The 20,595-nt window shown below is 39.9% G+C and overlaps 1 protein-coding gene across 2 annotated transcripts in view; it reads left to right on the top strand.

Annotated features, from left to right (window-relative positions):
* The first annotated feature begins 2,244 nt into the window (after window positions 1-2,244).
* Window positions 2,245-20,595, top strand: part of LOC110537224 (F-box/WD repeat-containing protein 11) — a 35,746-nt gene continuing 17,395 nt past the window's right edge. Inside the window, exons 1-3 of one of the 2 annotated variants that reach the window (XR_002475589.2) lie at window positions 2,245-2,397; window positions 13,482-13,541; window positions 13,984-14,206. Coding sequence is in view for 1 of the 2 variants with exons in the window: in XM_021623104.2 (XP_021478779.1) it covers window positions 2,359-2,397; window positions 13,482-13,541; window positions 13,984-14,206 (322 nt within the window). In the remaining variant the exon portion in view is untranslated. The remainder of the gene's footprint in view (window positions 2,398-13,481; window positions 13,542-13,983; window positions 14,207-20,595) is intronic. The other variant, XM_021623104.2, reaches the window with a different exon arrangement.

The following is a 20,595-nucleotide window of genomic DNA, read 5'->3' as shown; positions in this document are numbered from 1 at the left end:
ACACAATAGAACATCTATATACTGTGTGTGCAAATGAGGTAAGGCAATACATAGGTCATAGTGGAGAAATAATTACAATTTAGCAATTAAACACTGGCGTGATAGATGTGCAGAAGATTAATGTGCAAGTAGAGATAATGGGGTGCAAAGGAGCAAAAAAATAACAGTATGGGGATGAGGTAGTTGGATGGGCTATTTACAGATGGGTTATGTACAGGTGCAGTGATCTGTGAGCTGCTCTGACAGCTGGTGCTACAAGTTAGTGACGGAGATATGAGAGTCCAGCTTCAGTGATTTTTGCAATTCCTTCCAGTCATTGGCAGCAGAGGATTTGGCTTTGGGGGTGACCAGTGATACCTGCTAGAGCGCGTGCTACGGGTGGGTGCTGCTATGGTGACCAGTGAGCTGAGATAAGGTGGGGCTTTACCTAGCAAAGACTTAGATGACCTGGAGCCAGTGGGTTTGGCGATGAATATGAAGCGAGGGCCATCCAACAACAGCGTAAGGTCGCAGTGGTGGGTAGTATATGGGGCTTTTTTGATCAAACGGATGACACTGTGATAGACTGCATCCAATTTGTTGAGTAGCGTGTTGGATATTATTTTGTAAATTACATCGCCGAAGTCAAGGATCAGTAGGATAGTCAGTTTTACGAGGGTATGTTTGGCAGCATGAGTGAAGGATGCTTTGTTGCGAAATAGGAAGCCGATTCCAGATTTAATTTTGGATTGGAGATGCTTAATGTGAGTCTGGAAGGAGAGTTTACAATCTAACCAGACACCTAGGTATTTGTAGTTGTCCACATTCTAAGTCAGAACCGTCCAGAGTAGTGATGCTGGTCGGGCAGGAGGGTGCGGGCAGCGATTGGTTAAGAGCATGTTTTTACTAGCATTTAATAGCAGTTGAAGGCCACGGAAGGAGTGCTGTATGGCATTGAAGCTCGTTTGGAGGTTAGTTAACACAGTGTCCAAAGAAGGGCCAGAAGTATACAGAATGGTGTCGTCTGCGTAGAGGTGGATCAGAGAATCACCAGCAGCAAGAGCGACATCATTGATGTATACAGAGAAAAGAGTCGGCTTGAGAATTGAACCCTGTGGCACCCCCATAGAGACTTCCAGAGGTCCGGACAACAGGCCCCCCGATTTGACACACTGAACTCTATTTGAGAAGTAGTTATTTGCGAGGCAGTCATTTGAGAAACCAAGGCTGTTGAGTCTGTCGATAAGAATGTGGTGATTGACAAGAGTCGAAAGCCTTGGCCAGGTCGATGAATACAGCTGTACAGTATTGTCTCTTATCGATGGCGGTTATGATATCGTTAAGGACATTGAGCGTGGCTGAGGTGCACCCATGACCAGCTCGAAAACCAGATTGCATAGCGGAGAAGGTACGGTGGGATTCGAAATGGTCTGTGATCTGTTTGTTAACTTGGCTTTCGAAGTCCTTAGAAAGGCAGGGTAGGATGGATATAAGTCTGTAACAGTTTGGGTCTAGATTGTCTCCCCCTTTGAAGAAGGGGATGACTGCGGCAGTTTTCCAATCTTTGGGGATCTCAGATGATACGAGAGGTTGAACAGGCTAGTAATAGGGGTTGCAACAATTGTGGCGGATAATTTTAGAAAGAGAGGGTCCAGATTGTCTAGCCTGGCTGATTTGTAGGGGTTCAGATTTTGCAGCAATTTCAGAACATTGGCCATCTGGAGTAGTGACACCTCTAGCCCTTTCTTGTGTTTTTTTCAGTGGTGTGCTGTTTGATTCAGGGCTTATTCAGTACACACCAAGTAAATATTGTCTTTTGCATTGTTTTCAATAGGAATTGTTCAGTGTATTGGTACATCACTGATCTGTGAATAATACACTATTATCTTCACTGCTAAAAGGGGAATGTGTTATATTAATCAATGTCCAACCCTTGCCAACATAATACTTGCTAAGTAGAATGCATCATTATACTACCATAGATATAAAGAGTTAAGCCAATTTGTATTTATTTAACTATCAATCATCTCCCCAATCCCAGGCACAGTATAGATTCGCTACTCTTTACATCATGAAGGATTGTTGTAACTAGTCTTTTCGAAGTGGAAGTCCTTTATATATCACACAATCTGCGCAGCACTATGCTCAGGTAGACCCTCTAACAAGCACACAACATCTATGTCTTAGCAGCAGAAAAGAGCCAACCACGAAATAGCACATGACAACAACACCTTCATTATAATGTTTGACCAACCAAGTGCATCTATGCTTGAGTGAACCCCTCCCCAATCCTGTCTTCTGTGACGTCATATCAGCTGCAGGCCGACGCAGGGCTGGGTTTCCATTTTTCGCAGCGAGTGAGTTTCGGGGAACAAGAATATGGAGCCGGAGATGGAGGACAAAACGTTGGAGCAGATGGTGAGTTTTGAAACGGATTACTCGCTGCCTCATATTGATGTGAACGTGTGTCGGAGGACGTAATATGGTAGTATCTCCCGAGAGCGGGTTCGATCGAAAGGATTTGGAACTGACCGGAGGGTCGAGATGACAGACAAAATAGATGCTAACTAGCGTTAGCTAGTAGTTACCTAGGCTAGCGAGCAGAGGTAGGGTAGGGTAGGGCCCAATGTCCGTGATCTAACATTAACCAGTGGCTTATGATTAATTATTCTAGTTAACAGCATAATGTCTTGGGGAATGGTTGGGAAACGAGTGATTATCATCCGAACAGTAATTTAAAGGTCGACATGACGAAGATTCATTCGGCAAGTAATAGTAGAGGGCCGTGAAGTGGCCCCGTCAGATGCTAGCTAGTTACAGTTAACCAGTTTAACTCGTTATGTAGGAAAGTAAACTAGGCGATTGGATCTCACTGAGTCTCCGCTGCGCCGTTTGTCTGGCTCAAACAAGTTAATTTGTGCAGTGGTTAACGTTATCAGATCAAACCTGAAGTTAGGCTTCAGATTAATGTACCGGTTATTGAGCACATAACTAACGATTTGTCTTAGGTAAGGTAAGATAGCTAGGTAAGATAGCTACCCAGATAGAAATGTATTCCTTGCTAGCGTTAGCTAAAACAGACACTCCCCACCCGAGCACTGGAGTTCAGTATCTGGCATTGTGAATAAGTGGCATTTTAATAAAGCTGCGCAGAAGGAAGTAACGTTGGTTAACTACCAGTAAAGCGAATGTCAGTTAACTAAGTCACTACTATGAAATGTTGAAGCAGAAGGACGGCGTTAAAGCTAGATTTTATGAGTAGGTAGGTAGCAAGTCCGTATGACAATTTCATCAGGCAAAAATTAGCAAGGCTAATTGGATTCGTTATTCAGAATGATACAAAGGGTTGTTTGGATCGTGGATGTTGGTTGTGGGACAACTTCCGCCGCCATACTAGCCGACGACGTGGTATGTCCACTGTCCCGCAACCCAGGCAGGAAATTCATAACCTTCATCTTCCTCGGGGAAAAAGCGTCTACACAATATTTTTTCCATACTACTATTTGGTTTGCGACAGTTGGGTTTGTCTCAACCTACCTCTTTTACCTCTACGACCTGTACAACAATGTATCATTTTACAAACGTGTTCTCTCCCACTGCAGTAGGCAAGCTAGCCCAAGAATGAAGGTGTAACTAATAATTCGAAGGGCCTGGACACCAGTATCTAGATACTATTTAGTATCACTGCAACAAAACGGAAGTGTATTTAACTTCTTTAGGAAACAGCCCTATGTTGTAATCCAGGCTGCAGTCCATACACTTAAGACACCCTATTCCTCCCTGCCCTCAAATTAAGTGGAGACTTCTGATGACGTCTGACGACTATACACTTGCAGGGGGAGGAAGGAATGATAAAAAATGTATTAACAAATATCAACAGAGAAAAGGAATAGTCACATGCATACATACAAACTATTTACATTGCCAGGAATCCTGAACGGACTAATCATATTCATTAATAATACAAGTTTTACTTGCCTTTTTAAAAATGTATTTAATTTTTTTAGTTGAAGTAGTGCCATATTGTTTAAATTCATTTATAAAGTGAAAAAAGTTAGGTTTTGAATTGGACCATTTACATTTGTGAATATGAAATTGAAATTATTAGCAGTTGAATTAAATATACTACATCTTTATCAATGTCAGAATTTCTGAAATAAATCATTATATCAAAACCATTAACTTGTACAACCAGTCCTATATTTAAAAAAAATACAATTCTATGTCAATCCGAAGAAATCTACAATAAATACAGGCAAAAACAAATGCAATATGGTCTCCTTCTCCACTCCACAGAAATTACATTTATAGCCAATATTCAGCTTGAATCTTTCCAAAACATGTTTCACAGGATAAATTCTATGTATCATTTTAAATGAAACTTCCTTTACCTTGTTACTGATACATATTTGTTAGCAATTTTCTATGCTTTCCCTAATTGTATATCACCATAGATATTTAACCAAAATAACCTTGCTGAGGGAATTGTAGTATCACAGCATAACAATATTCCTAATCTGTTTATTACTACATTTATCTTTGATTTTAATATTGCCAATTCATTTATTTTTATGTAAATCTATGTTACATCAACCACAGAGGAATTAAAATATATATATACAAACCCCCCCCCTTGGAATCGCATCACAAAAAATTGCATATTCTTTCGGGATTCTGGGAATTTTAAACTTATCAAGAAATTCCCCATATGAGAGTGGATTTCCATCCTCATTCAGTAACTGACCAACCAAAATAATTTTATTCTCAAAGCATTTATGAAAAAAATACTTTTAAATTGTATATCTCTGTTTCATAGAAAGTATCTGTGGGGGGGAAAATTGTGTTTATACGCTAACATCCAAGCTAAAATTGTCTGCTTATTGAATTTGGCCAATTTTACTGGGATTTTATCAACATCAAAATGACATTGAAGCAAAATTTCTAAACCACCAACAGTCAAATAAATACTTAGGGAAGACATTCCAAATACTGTTCTGGTTCTTAATATACTTCAGAATCCAGTTTATTTTAAAAGTATTATTTAGAGTATTGAAATCTAAAACCTCAAGACCTTGTTCTTTGGTATTAGTGAGAATATATTTCTATAGATAGTGAGGCTTGTTCCTCCAAATAAAATTATAAAGAATCTTATCTAAGTCCTTTATAATTTTAGGGGATAATTCAAGCGATAACGAGACATAACCTGATCTGGATAACCCTTCAGCTTTGGACAATAAAACCCGACCGTATAATGAAATATCTCTCAGCAACCAGAGGTTCAATTTCTTTTGTTTTTTCAATGGGGTTAAAGTTTAATTCACTCCTTTGTTTTTCATCCTTGCATGTAACAATTCCAAGATAAGTAACCTTATCTTTAAATGAGATACCATATACTTCTGGAAAAAAAACAATCCTTGAGTGGAAATAAGACTGACTTGATTGATATACATTTTTAAACCGAAATTAAGGAAAGGTCTTCAATACAGGAAACTGCTTCAAAAACCTAATTCCTGTCTCTCAAAAAATATGGTGGTATCATTAGCCAGTTTATATAGTTTAAATTCATTGCCAAGTGCTGAAACGCCTTGAAAATTCCCTTTCTTGATATGAAGAGCCATAATTTGAGTAACCAATACAAATTGACTAATTGGGCAGCCCTGCCTAATGCCACGCCCAATATTAAATATTTTGGATGTCCCGTGAGCTAATTTTACAGAACTAGTACAACCATGATATAAAGTTTGGACTGCTTTCAAAAAAAAGTCACCAAACCCCAAAAAACGTATTGCTTTGAATATAAACTCATGTTCTACAGTGTAAAAAGCTTTATAAAAATCAACAAACATAAGAAAAGTACCAAGGATGAGGTCATTATAGTCAATCATATCTAAGATCAACCTGATATTATTACTAATGTGTCGACCATGCATAAAACCTGATTGTTCTTTATCAATTATGATGCAAGCCTCGTTTCAAACCTCTTAGCAAATACAAGGGCAAATCATTTCCCATTATTTCAGCTGGCTAATAGGTCTCCAGTTGTCGATATAAAGACTATCCTTATTAGGTTTAGGAATCAAAGTAATTACACCTTGCTTTAAGGAAGCCGGTAACTCCCCTTTTTCTATTGATTCTTGGAACATAGCAAGAATGAAAGGGATCAATTTATCATTGAATGCTTTATAAAACTTGCTTATTAAACCATTTCCAGGGGACCTATTGTCATTAAGGCTTTTAATACAGTCTCAACTCAATTTCAGCTAACTAGTCACAAAAATCCCTGAAATCTTTAGCATATCTTAGCATATCCCTATTGGAAGTTGACTGGGCTGATGTATCCAGATTCTGATAAAACTGGGCAACATGCTGAGAGATTTATTTTGGATTTTCATTGGGAGTATTATTGATCATTAATTTACATATGGAAGTGTTTTTGCCTGCCCTTTTTTCTAAATTAATTAAATATTTTGTATTTTTCTCTCCCTCTTCCATCCAATTCTGTCTGTTTTACAAATGCTCCCTGGGCCTTTTCCTCGTAGATACAGCCTAACTGCATTTGCAATGATGATAGCTCCAGTAATTCCTGATGAGTTAGTTCAGGTTTTTTTTGTATAATCCATTATTTCCTTTATGTCATATTCTCTCTCTCTTGGCACAATCAATTTATTTCCCCATTAAAATAGCCAATAGCCTTATCAAATTTCATTAGCCCACAGTAACTTCTAAACCTATTCATAACACAGGCACAATTCCAGTATTTATCAGGAATTCCTGCTACATCCTTCTTAAATACTTAATTCTCTAGTAACGTCTTATTAATTTTCCAGTAACCTTTACTAACTTTTTTTGTTTACAAACCATGCATATTTATCTTTATTGAGATCCCTTTGTGGTCTGTTAAAATCGATGGTTCAATTGAGTCTGCATCAACTTTGTCAGCCATATCTTCAGATATCTGCCAGAAATCAATATGGAATTGTATAGATACATCTCTGGTACTCCATGTAAACATCATCTTATCTGGGTTCTTATATCTAGAACACCTAACCAAAGACATATATTCCTTATCTCACAAACAGAATTGCTATCCTTAGGAGGCCATCTATCTAAATAATCATGTAATACTGTATTAAAGTCTCCACCCCTTTTACTTTGGCCAATGAACATTTAGACATAATTGTACTTATTTTCCTCTCAATGTCTCTAAATAAAATAGTTACTTGACTTGTTATTGGTAGCATGAATATTTACAACAATTAATTGAATGTGGTTGACATCTACCAATAATATAATCCATCTCGCTGTATTATCTGCTTCATGAGTCAATATATGACCCTTAAAGTTGCCTTTTAAAATGGCGACACCTGCAGACGGTTTAGTACCAAATATCATTCCCCCATTGACACTTCCAAAACACAGTATCTGTGGAACAGACATGAGTTTCTTGAATGAAATAAGTCGGCATTTTTACCCTTACAATACAAAAATAAAGATTTCCTTTTCAAAACATTACGGATTCCCCTGGCATTAATAGAAAAAAACAAATTAACATTTACTATTACAGTGACTATATGAAGACTATTATACTTGTGTAGGTTCACATGAAGTGGGTTCTCACGAAGAAAAGTTCTTACTAGTTGCAAATAAAAACTGTCCTTTGCAGCACGCAAGTGGTTGACCTAAATTTTATATATATATACACATACATACAGTTGAAGTTGGAAGTTTACATACACCTTAGCCAAATACATTTAAACTCAGTTTTTCACAATTCCTGACATTTAATCCTAGTAAAACAATTCCTGTCTTAGGTCAGTTAGGATCACCACTTTATTTTAAGAATGTGAAATGTCAGAATAATAGTGATTTATTTCAGCTTTTATTTATTTTGTTACATTCCCATTGGGTCAGAAGTGTGCGTACACTCAATTAGTATTTGATATAATTGCCTTTTAAATTGTTTAACTTGGGTCAAATATTTCAGGTAGCCTTCCACAAGCTTCCCACAGTATGTTGGGTGAATTTTGGCCCATTCCTCCTGACAGAGCTGGTGCAACTGAGTCAGGTTTGTAGGCCGCCTTGCTCGCACTCGCTTTTTCAATTCTGCCCACAAATTTTATATTGGATTGAGGTCAGGGCTTTGTGATGGCCACTCCAAAACCTTGACTGTGTTGTCCTTAAGCCATTTTGCCACAACTTTGGAAGTATGCTTGGGTTCATTGTCCATTTGCAAGGCCCATTTGCGACCAAGCTTTAACTTCCTGACTGATGTTTTGAGATCTTGCGTCATATATCCACATCATTTTCCTACCTCACAATGCCATCTATTCTGTGAAGTGCACCAGTCCGTCCTGCAGCAAAGCACCCCCACAACATGATGCTGCCACCCCCGTGCTTCACGGTTGGGATAATGTTCTTTGGCTTGCAAGCCTCCCCCTTTTCCCTCCAAAAATAACGATGGTCATAATGGCCAAACATCAGACCAGAGAACATTTCTCCAAAAAGTACAATCTTTGTCTCCATGTGCAGTTGCAAACCGTAGTCTGTCTTTTATATTGCGGTTTTGGAGCAGTGGCTTCTTCCTTGCTGAGCTGCCTTCTAAGGTTACGTCGATATAGGACTCGTTTTACTGTGGATATAGATGCTTTTGTACCTGTTTCCTCCAGCATCTTCACAGGGTCCTCTGCTGCTGTTCTGAGATTGATTTGCACTTTTCACACAAAAGTACGTTCATCTTTTGGAGACCGAACGCGTCTCCTTCCTGAACGGTACTGAACGATATGACGGCTGCGTTGTCTCATGGTGTTTATACTTGCGTACTATTGTTTGTACAGATGAACCTTGAGGCGTTTGGAAATTGCTCCCACGGATGAACCTGATTTGTGGAGGTCTACAATTTTTTTTCTGAGGTCTTGGCTGATATCTTTTGATTTTCCCATGATGTTAAGCAAAGAAGCACTGAGTTTGAAGGTAGGCCTTGAAATACATCCACATGTACACCTCTAATTGACTCAAATGATGTCAATTAGCCTACCAGAATCTTCTAAAGTCATGACATTTTCTGGAATTTTCCATGCTGTTTAAAGGCACAGTCAACTTAGTGAATGTCAACTTCTGACCCACTGGATTTGTGATACAGTGAATTATACGTGAAATCTGTCTGTAAACAATTGTTGGAAAAATTACTTGTGTGATGCACAAAGTAGATCTCCTAACCGTCTTGCCAAAACTACAGTTTGTTAACAAGTAATTTGTGGAGTGGTTGAAAAACGAGTTATAAGGACTCCAACCTGAGTGTATGTAAACTTCCGATTTCAACTGTGTATATATATATATATATATATATATATATATACATATTTCCATACAATTGCAAATAACATTGTGCCATTGATTGGTAAAATTAATAGCCATCAAGCTAACATTAAGTGTCATTGTGAATTTCCCTGCCATTTAAAAACACTTGGCTCACACGAACAATGCTCTTCCTCAAGAAATATCAAGTTTTATCAGATGCAAATAATACTCAGTCCTGCACAACTCACTTGATAAATCCAGCAGTCAACAAGCTAGGCATCAGTGTTCATTTCCCTTCCATTAACCAAATCCGTGGCTCCCCTAAAGAAGAATTTTCTCTCAATCATCGGCCACAGACGATTCCGAGCTTCTTTGTCCAATGCTGTCAGATCCTCCTTGAACCTCAACTTGTTGTTCTTTAAATAGTCATTTTTCTTTGCACTTTTCCATGTTGGATCCCTCGCTGTCCTGGAGATGAATCTCATGATCACTGATCGTGGTGGCTGGTTGTTTTCCCCATCTCTCAGCCTATCCAGGCGGTGCACTACATCCAGAGAACCTGCAACAACGTTTCGCCCCCTCCAGGACTATTGCCCAGCAAATGTCCTTCACTCTTGCTTTGATATTCTTGTCAGAGTTTTCTGCTATTCCATAATTCTGAGATTCCATCTCCGACCATACCGGTCCTCCCCGTTTACCTTTGACTCCATTTCAGTGAGTTTCTTCTCCTGGTTTGCAACCTGAACTTTCAATGTTGCGTTTTGCTGCTTCAGAGTTTTTACTTCCTCAGCGTTGAAATCAATCGCTTTCTTCAGGTTAACGATGCTGATAGTCTTCTTTTTCACCAAATCCATGATGTCATCTGCGCTCTCTTTGATTTTTGCCGTGAGGATGCAGACAATGTTTTCCTGTAGCTGGCTCAGTGATGGTTCACTTCTCAGCTTCTTTGGAAGTTGCTCCCTGGTTGGGGTATTTGGGTATGAATCACATTCACCCCCCTTTTTTACACTGCAAGCATATGAGGGAGTTTCAGCAATGCCTCTTTTCTCCTTGAAGTTTCAACATCCATTATCCCAGCAACAGTTTGGTCATGTCCTGATTCCACGATACTAGCTATGAAGACGTTAGTGAGCTAACTTAACTTTTCGATAGCTAGCTTGTTTGTTGGAAATCGTCAAATATAATTAAATGGTTTGATTAATTACAAAATTATTCATGGCTAGACAAAAAATTGCAACTGAGAGAAGCCTAAAATTGTTCCTCAGATAGAAATGTTACACCCTCTCATGCTACACCCTCCCATCTTGAGCCCCCTCCAAGGAATGATTTTTAAATGGACCGCCCTTGCCCAGTTATTCATCACTCGTTCACCCCGCGATAATTGTGTTTTCAACCACTGGTAGCTTGTGGGTGCTTTCTATGCGCTGCAGTCAATTATGATTGCATGTCTACTTATTTACTATGTAATTATTAATATACTCCTACTGTGTGATGGCTAACGGACGTTCGTCTGACTAGCTGGAACTTCTGAAGAAGGAAAATGTTTTATTTCTACGATTTCCGAAAGCTAACCAAACAAACATTGCTTTTACGAGACGTATTTGTGCATTAGTAGCACAATTTCTAACATTTTTTTACGTTATGTTGACTTCTCCATTGATGTTGTTTTTATTTTTTTTAGCAGATGTTCCATTGTTGTGAATTGAATTATGGGCAGTTTCAGGCCCCAGAGTGAACATAATTGTACACTCGCAAACTCTACTAAAAACGAGGGCTAAGGGGCTTACGTTGCAAACCTCCCTTGCTTGGCTAATCATTTGGACCGCCCTACAAGATGGTGATGGGGATTCCCCCAAGGGCATAAGGCAAGGGTAAGTGGACGAGGTTGGGTCTTTTATGAGTTTGAATCACTGCCCCAGAGTCATGTGTTTTTTTTTGTTGGTCTCCGAACTGTAGCACAAAATATATGACATAAAGCAGGAGTTTGGTTGCTTCGTGTTTACATTCTAGCCCTGGAAAAAATATTGCATTACTGCCATCCCCCCCTACCACTAAGAAACCATAAACACTCAGAATTCCATTTTATTAATTAACCAGCACAGTGCATCCTGTGTAGGCCTATTCGATATGATTAGAATGACTTAGAATTAATGACTTGGTGAAAATAACTAACGACCAGCCAGCTTGGGTTGCAACTTCAGAATCCAAAATGGATCCGATACGGGCCTGGAGGCAAGGGAAATAATGTCTGAGTTGGTGTTAGAACTCACTTAATAGTTATTGGCAGCCCCTAACATGGAGATCGGAAAGTGATGAAGTACCATTTTAGCTGGCAACAATATGAGTGGGACGTTCCATTCTCCGCCAAAGAGGCAAGTGCTGGCTGTCATCAACCTGGCTGTACCATGGATAGTTCTTCCAGTTTTGTGCCATCAATGGAAATGTCACTAACCTCACCAACTAGCTTGGTTAGTTCTGACTCTCTAACAGTAGTTGTTGCCTATGTTGGCCTATTGGAAATGTATTCAATCATTATATATTTAAGTTCTTGTCTCATCATTGAATCTCTGCTAGCTTGCGACATGACAATGATTTGTTTAGCATAGCAATGTTGAATTAATACAATTTAGAATTGGATCAAAACATGAGGAAATAACTAACAAGCAGCCTGCTTGGTTAGCAGCTTCAGAATGCAAAAAACAAATTTTACCTTACCTTCTCTCTTGGTGGGCAAGAAATATGCCGCCAACTGGGCACAACATCTGTCTTCTCTAGTTATCTCTCACTTCACCTCTTCCTCTCTGTAACAGCTAGCTAGTTTATTTTAGGCCTGCTATGTTAGGTTAGCTAGGCATTAATATTAGCTAGCTTCCTGTAGATTATATTTTTGATTTAGCCATCCATAGATTGCTGTCATCCACATATCTTATAATATAGCTAGCTACTGACAGTGGTTATGCACCTCCATCGGTGCATTTGTTCCAGCCAGTGTTCTCTGTTTTGTCACCTTAAAAAAATCTTTGTCCATGTCGATCATTCCTGTTTCCACACAATGTCACTGGCACTATCTTACAAAGTGACATTAGCTGCCTAGTCCTGTGCTTTTCTATTGGACAGAGCATGCCAGTCTAAGCTTGTGACATATGTTAGGCTAGTGTCATATGACACTCACTTAAAGTTGCAAAATGTAACTTTTTGGGGCGACCTGACCAAATTCACATAGAAATGTGTTATAGAGCTGTCGTTCTCATTGAAAGCAAATCTAAGAAGTGGTATATCTGTTCTATGTGCACTATTTCTATGCTTTGCATTTTAAGTTTCATTTTTGCATCTTACTTTTGGTTTTGTACAAAGCTTCAAACAGCTGAAAATACATTTTCTGTAACCAAAAATATTGTATTTCACAGCGGTTTCGATGGTACATTGATACTTGCTTGTTTTGTCACAAACTGAAATTAGGCTAACTATTTGAATTTTAGCAACCAGGAAATGGTGGCGCAAATTATTATGGTTTTTATTTTTTGTGGATACAGGCAGGAGTAATGTATGCAACATCAACTGCATGTGTTGTGGCAACACGCACATACTGGGAGGTTCAGTTGTAAGTAATTTGTCGCTCCAGACAAACACCTTCACGCTTCCAGGAGGACAGTAAGGCTGATAACATTTAGACACAGCCAGGACACACACTCATAAAAATGGGGTGGCAATGAAACCCCTCAGGATACAAATGTTGCCATCCATGGCATTTCCCAGTTCTCCATATATTTTAAATGCTGTTATTATCAATCCATTTGGTGGTATTAGGCTAAATCATAAATTACCTTGTACAGCCAACCTAACAAGGTCTGATTTCATGTCAATCTTTTGAATACAGATTTCAGATTGACATGGCTCTACAGGTCTGGAAACTGCGCAGCTGTTAGATCAGCCATGGATTCTTCCCTCCCCTCATATTCAAAAAGCATCCGCTAACATAAATTAAATCCAGCTCCCGACGCTCAAGGAGTTAGTTTACTTTGACTGACAGCTTCTTCAGATGAGAAATTATGGCAAGCCTCTTAGCCTGGCATTGTAATTTGGTCCCCATAGTAAATTGGATTTTGTGCAGTTTGGACCAGAAGGTTTGGGCTGGCTGTTAATGAATAGTATGTGTCTCTTGATGTACTAATGGCCTGTGTCGCGCTCTCTCTCCTCCCCCTCAGAACTCCACTTTCATGGACTCCCAGACAGATGAACGATCAAAGAAAAGCACAGTGTTCAAGGTGAGCAAACTGTCCACGGCCAGACAGTCATTCACTGAAGTGTAATGGAAGTTTATTAGCCTAGTCCACCTCAGAGCACATACACTAATGGTTTATCTACACTTTTTTTGTCTTCATACTTCTCTTTCTCTAATGCTAGACTACAGTGTAGCCTTTAAGTCAGAAAAACACTTTTCTCATAGCACAATGTCTTCTTAGCCACCGATTTGAAAAGGCAATCTACATGTACCAAAACCATACTCAACATATAAAGCCAGTTTCCCAGACACAGATTAAGGCAAGATCTGGACTTAAGAATGCACAATAAGATTGTCAAGGAATCCGGCCCATAAAGTTCTGTACACTGTTTAGCAGGATTAAGGCCCAAAGCCCATCCCTCATTTGACAAGAGAGCCATGTAGACTGAAGCTCTGGTTTATAACCTATCCTCCTCTGTGTTCAGACGATCACGAACGGTCTGATGACGGGCTCAAGGAAGCGACCATCGGAAGGGAACTATGAGAAGGAGAAGGAAGTGTGCATCCAGCTGTTTGACCAGTGGTCTGAGGCTGACCAGGTGGAGTTTGTGGAACACCTGATCTCACGCATGTGCCACTACCAACACGGCCACATCAACTCCTACCTCAAACCCATGCTCCAAAGGGACTTCATCACTGCACTGCCAGGTATGGTACACACTTGCTCTCGGGAACCCATGATGCCTTATGGGACCATGTGAACTACAATCCCGACGTTCTGTTTTAACGTTTAGAAATGTCAGTCATTGCGTTCCACAAGTTCCATAGGTTTCGAAAAACGTATCTTTCATATCAGTGAGAAATAATCTTTCAAATAACAAAATATAAATTTACTGTAGCAGGTTTGCACAGATCCATACAGCTGTGTGTACCTCCAGCTGACGAACTACACTTCTCCAGTTATGCTTACACATAGGTGTTCATGCACGCTAGATAGCTAATTAGCACAGGTGGTCGCCTCTGTCTTCCTTAAACAAGCGATAAAACATGGCTATATGGCCGTGTTGGAACCCTATAAAGGTCTTTGTAGTAATTAGGGCTGACCCCCAATTAGTTGACTGGTCGATTGTTTGGTCGTTAGGCTGTTAGTCGACCAAGATTTGTTTTAGTCTGAGTAATATATTTAAGCAATAATGCACGAGGAGGTGTGGTATATGGCCAATATACCATGGCTAAGGGCTGTTCTTTTGCACGATGCAACGCGGAGTGCCTGCATACAGCCCTTAGCCGTGGTATATTGGCCATATACTACACACCTCCGAGGTGCCTTATTGCTATTATATACTAGTTACCAACTTAATTAGAGCAGTAAAAATACATGTTTTGTCATACCCTTGGTATACGGTCTGATATACCACGGCTGTCAGCCAATCAGCATTCAGGGCTCAAACCCAGTTTATAAATAAATATATATCGCACACACTCTACCGGTCAAACGTTTTAGAACACCTATTCAGTCAAGGGTTTTTCTTTATTTGTGCTATTTTCTACATTGTAGACAAATAGTGAAGATATCTCAACTTTGAAATAACACATGGAGTCATGTAGTAACCCAAAAAGTTTTAAACAAATCTAAATTTATTTGAGATTCTTCAAAGTAGCACCCTTTGCCTTGACAGTTTTGCACACTCTTGGCATTCTCTCAACCAGCTTCACCTGGAATGCTTTTCCAACAGTCTTGAAGGAGTTCCCACAAATGTTGAGCACTTGTTGGCTGCTTTTCCTTCAATCTGTGGTCTGACTCATTCCAAACCATCTCAATTGGGTTGTCAGGGGATTGTGGAGGCCAGGTCATCTGATGCAGCACTCCATCACTCTCCTTCTTGGTAAAATAGCCATGACACAGCCTGGAGGTGTGTTGGGTCATTGTCCTGTTGAATAACAAATTATAGTCCCAGTAAGCCCAAACCAGATGGGATGGCATATCGCTGCAGAATGCTGTGGTAGCTATGCTGGTTAAGTGTGCCTTGATTTCAAAATAAATCACTGACAGTGTCACCAGCAAAGCACCCCCACATCATAACAACACCTACACATGCAAATACAGAGATCATCTGTTCACCCACACCCCGTCTCATAAAGACACGGCGGTTGGAACCAAAAATCTCATTTTTGGGCTCTTATACCAAAGGATAAATTTCCACCGTGCTAATGTCCATTGCTCATGTTTGTTGGCCCAAGCAAGTCCTTCTTATTGGTGTCCTTTAGTAGTGGTTTCTTTGCAGCAATTTGACCATGAAGGCCTGATTCACACAGTCTCCTCTGAACAGTTGATGTTGAGATGAGTTTGTTACTTGAACTCTGAAGCATTTATTTGGTCTGCAATTTGAGGCAGTTAACTCTAATTAACTTATCCTTTGTTGCAGAGGTAACTCTGGGTCTTCCTTTCCTATGGCGGTCCTCATGAGAGCCAGTTTCATCATAGCGCTTGATGGTTTTTGCGACTACACTTGAAGAAACTTTCAAAGTTCTTGAAATGTTCCGTATTGACTGATCTTCATGTCTTAAAGTAATAATGGACTGCCATTTCTCTTTGCTTATTTTAGCTGTTCTTGCCAAAATACTTGGTATTTTACCAAATAGGGCTATCTTCTGTATACCACCACTACCTTGTCACAACACAACTGATTGGCTCAAACGCATTACAACTGATTGGCTCAAACGCATTAAGAAGGAAAGAAATTCCACAAATTTACAAGGCGAGGCACACCTGTGTCATCAAGGCAAAGGGTGGCTATTTGAAGAATCTGAAATATAAAATATAATTGGATTTGTTTTACACTTTATTTAGTTACTACATGATTCCATATGTGATATTTCATATTTTTTATATCTTTGTTGTACAATGTAGAAAATAGAAAACTTGACTGGTTTTGTGTTTTATCATTTTTTTTGGGACTCATCTCAGTGAACTAATCCATTGCGGAGGCCTAGACATAAAGCAAATGTATTCTTGATTCGAAAATGTGGTGTGAGGCTCCATGTGGAGGGTGTGATGCGGAGGCCAAATCGAGCTCTGTACCGCATCGCCATGCGCCTCCCAAATTTTGTGTCAATGTGGCTCTTGTTCCACATTGATATGATTGGTAGGTGGGGGCGGTTCATCTTGTATTTAGCACGCAGTCACTTCCTTGACAACAGCTCTGCACTGCTCTGCGAAGCCAAGAAGTACGAATGCCATGAAGTCTGCTGAGACCATATCAACAAAAATGCTGCATGGCCAATGCAGATGTCGAATTGACCATGCGCCCAGATGCACAATGCACTTCCTCTCCAGGATGCGCTTTCTCTCGCCATTTTGTGCACATTCATTGTTTCATAACTTCATTGTGGGAATTGTTAGTGCATATCAATTCCCCATTACATATATTACCAGTAGTACATTTACCTTTTAATTTCTAATCTATAATGTTTGTTACTTTGGTTACAGTAATTTATTTTAATGCATTCAATATTATTATTCCTGTACTCATTGACTGAGTGGACACATTGTTTGCTGAGTGCACAACCTATGCTACACTTCTGAGAAACAAGTTTTGGTTTATTTAATTCCATTTATGAGTTCTGTCAATTTAGTCATTGTCTTTTGTTTGGAGCACTCCTGTCAATTTTGAGTAAGGACGCTCGTGCATAGAAGTAGGCTACCTGGCCTGCGTGCAAATGTAGGCATATAAATGTACCCATTTGGGGATGTGTTAGCATTTCTGATTTGCTTAACGCACTAATAAACTGTGGAGCTTCGCAAAGTAATATTTTCTTCACCTCAAACACCAAGCAAACAGTCTATTTTTTACATCCACTGAGAATTACAATAGTTCCTCAATATATTTGAACAATCTTTCCAGCTCTTTTCTTTCGATAACCACCCAGCGTGAAAGGGATAAATGTCAAGCTCTGATCAAGTGGAAAAGTCATAAAATAGGCTTCTTATCAGTTCTTGACTTGAACTGAAATAGGTTCCGGTACTCCTTTTGGGTGCAGGAGCTCCACAATACTTTTGAGCGAATATTCTTGAAGAGGAACAGGAGCTCACAGTAGAACATTTGAGGTTCCAGTACTCCGCTTCGGTGAGCTCCTGTCCAAGTCTAGCACTGCTTCTTATCCCATGCGCAAATACACTACAGCCGTGTCTGTCCCGAGCTCACTGGTGCAGGGAACTTTGAAGGCCCAGAATATTTTATACAATGTTGCAAGCTTTGGGCCTGAACTTAGTTGATACAATGTTTCAAGTTTGGCTAGACATGGCCTGTCTGCAACAATGTGATTTATAGGATATTTTATTTTTAATCAGGATATTTTCTACCTGCAGGCTGCAATGTTTTTATTTGTTGGCTTTTTGTAGGCTATTTTTACGTAGTTGGCAGTATAAGTAACTTTTTAGGTGTTATAGTTTATTTGGATAGAATATTGATAAACCACATGACAATGATTTTGCGATATGAAGACGTTATTATAAATTTAAATCTTTCATGAAAATGTGCATAATGAAAACCATAACTGTCACGCAGATCGGTAGAATTTGTAAGACAAATTGGCATTCCACATGACAGTAGTGCAGCAAACTTTGTCAACTTCAGGAGAGTAATGGCAGAATCTGTGAAAGCCAGCAGGAGAGGGAGGAGAATAGTCTGGTAAGTTTTTTTTAAACATTTTGTTTAATTTTTCTGGTTATCTAGATCTCTGGTGCCCTCCTTGAGGTATCAAACCATAAGCTGAGAGCACCAGACAAACTCGGTGCACCTAGTTGATTTTCTTAAAACCCATATGGTCTCTCTATGGAAAAATACGCATTTAAAACTTTTCTCTTTTTAAATTTTTATTTTAAAGTCGGACAGCCCTAGTAGTAATTTAACCGTTTGTTTTTAGAACATTTATTTCTTGCTGATATGAAAGTTGCATTCCTTATGTCTCCAAAACCTTATCGTGCGTGTTAACGTTCAGACTCTTAACAAAAAAAAAACAGCTAGAAGATACCTTTGTGAATAAAGGTAGTTTGCGCCTATGAATGGGCTTGGGACACACTGCAGTTTTGATATTGCGTTGTTAGCATTACCATACTATAGCTAGGGCTGTTAAACGATTCAAATAATTGAGTTAATCCCATGATTTTCTGTAGTCAACTAGAATTAATCAAATGTTTTATTGTTCAAATTTGACCTTTCAATAAAGATGTTTACATTTTAAATCACATCACATTGGTTTGTAGGTATTACCTATTTGGATTATAAGGGAAGAAAACAGAAAATAAACTCACAGTAGATCAGCCAGGTTGATGAAAAATATCATACCACTATTAGATCTAGTCTTGGCTACTTCTCATCCATGTTCTTCAACATGAACTAGTCAAGCTGCTGCCTGCTACTAGTATTGGGACAAGTTGCTTAAAACTTGACCTGAGAACTACAACAAAAACTGTAGCTAAATGTAAAGTTCTGATTTTTAAAATCATGTGAAATAAGACTTGAATCTCTAGAGGCATTCAGCCATGGTATTCTAACCACTCATTTGGTTAGGTACAGTATATCAAAAGTTAGTACACCCCTCACATTTTTGTAAATTTGAGTATATCTTTTCATGTTACAACACTGAAGAAATGACACTTTGCTACAATGTAAAGTAGTGAGTGTACATCTTGTATAACAGTGTAAATTTGCTGTCCCCTCAAAAATACTCAACACACAGCCATTCATGTCTAAACAGCTGGCAACAAAAGTGAGTACACCCCTAAGTGAAAATGTCTAAATTGGGCCCAAAGTATCAATATTTTGTTTGGCCACCATCATTTTCCAGCACTGCCTTAACCCTCTTGGGCATGGAGTTCACCAGAGCTTCACAGGTTGCCACTGGTGTCGTCTTCCACTCCTCCATGACGAAATCACGGAGCTGGTGAATGTTAGAGACCTTGCACTCCTCCACCTTCCGTTTGAGGATGCCCCACAGATGCTCAATAGGGTTTAGGTCTGGAGACTTGCTTGGCCAGTCCATCACCTTTAACCTCAGCTTCTTTAGCAAGGCAGTAGTCGTCTTGGAGGTGTGTTTTGGGTCATCATGTTGGAATACTGCCCTGCGGCCCAATCTCCGAAGGAGGGGGATCATGCTCTGCTTCAGTACGTCACAGTACATGTTGGCATTCGTGGTTCCCTCAACTGTAGCTCCCCAGTGCCGGCAGCACTCATGCAGCCCCAGACCATGACACTCCCACCACCATGCTTGACTGTAGGCAAGACACACTTCTCTTTGTACTCCTCACCTGGTCGCCGCCACACACGCTTGACACCATCTGAACCAAATAAGTTTATTGGTCTCATTAGACCACAGGACATGGTTCCAGTAATCCATGTCCTTAGTCTGCTTGCCTTCAGCAAACTGTTTGCGGGCTTTCTTGTGCTTCATCTTTAGAAGAGGCTTCCTTCTGGGACGACAGCCATGCAGACCAATTTGATGCAGTGTACTGCGTATGGTCTGAGCACTGGCAGGCTGACCCCCACCCCCCCCCCCCCCCCCCCCCCCCCCCCCCCCCCCCCACCCCTTCAACCTCTGCAGCAATGCTGGCAGCACTCATACGTCTATTTCCCAAAGACAACCTCTGTATATGATGCTGAGCACGTGCACTCAACTTCTTTGGTCGACTGTTCTGAGTGGAACTTGTCCAGTTAAACCGCTGTATGGTCTTGGCCACCGTGCTGCAGCTCAGTTTCAGGGTCTTGGCAATGTTCTTATAGCCCAGGCCATCTTTATGTAGAGCAACAATTTATTTTTTTCAGATCCTCAGTTATTTGCCATGAGGTGCCATGTTGAACTTCCAGTGACCTGTCAGTATGAGGGAGTGTGAGAGCGATGACACCAAATTTAACACACCTGCTCCCCATTCACACCTGAGACCTTGTAATACTAACGAGTCACATGACACCGGGGAGGGAAAATGGCTAATTGGGCTCAATTTGGACATTTTCACCTAGGGGTGTACTCACTTTTGTTGCCAGCGGTTTAGACATTAATCGCTGTGTGTTGAGTTATTTTGAGGGGACAGCAAATTT

Source organism: Oncorhynchus mykiss, chromosome 12, assembly GCF_013265735.2.
Source record: "Oncorhynchus mykiss isolate Arlee chromosome 12, USDA_OmykA_1.1, whole genome shotgun sequence".
Classification (NCBI taxonomy): Eukaryota; Metazoa; Chordata; class Actinopteri; order Salmoniformes; family Salmonidae; genus Oncorhynchus; species Oncorhynchus mykiss.
The sequence above is the reverse complement of the archived record's forward strand: the minus strand, read 5'-3'. Positions and strand labels throughout refer to the sequence as shown.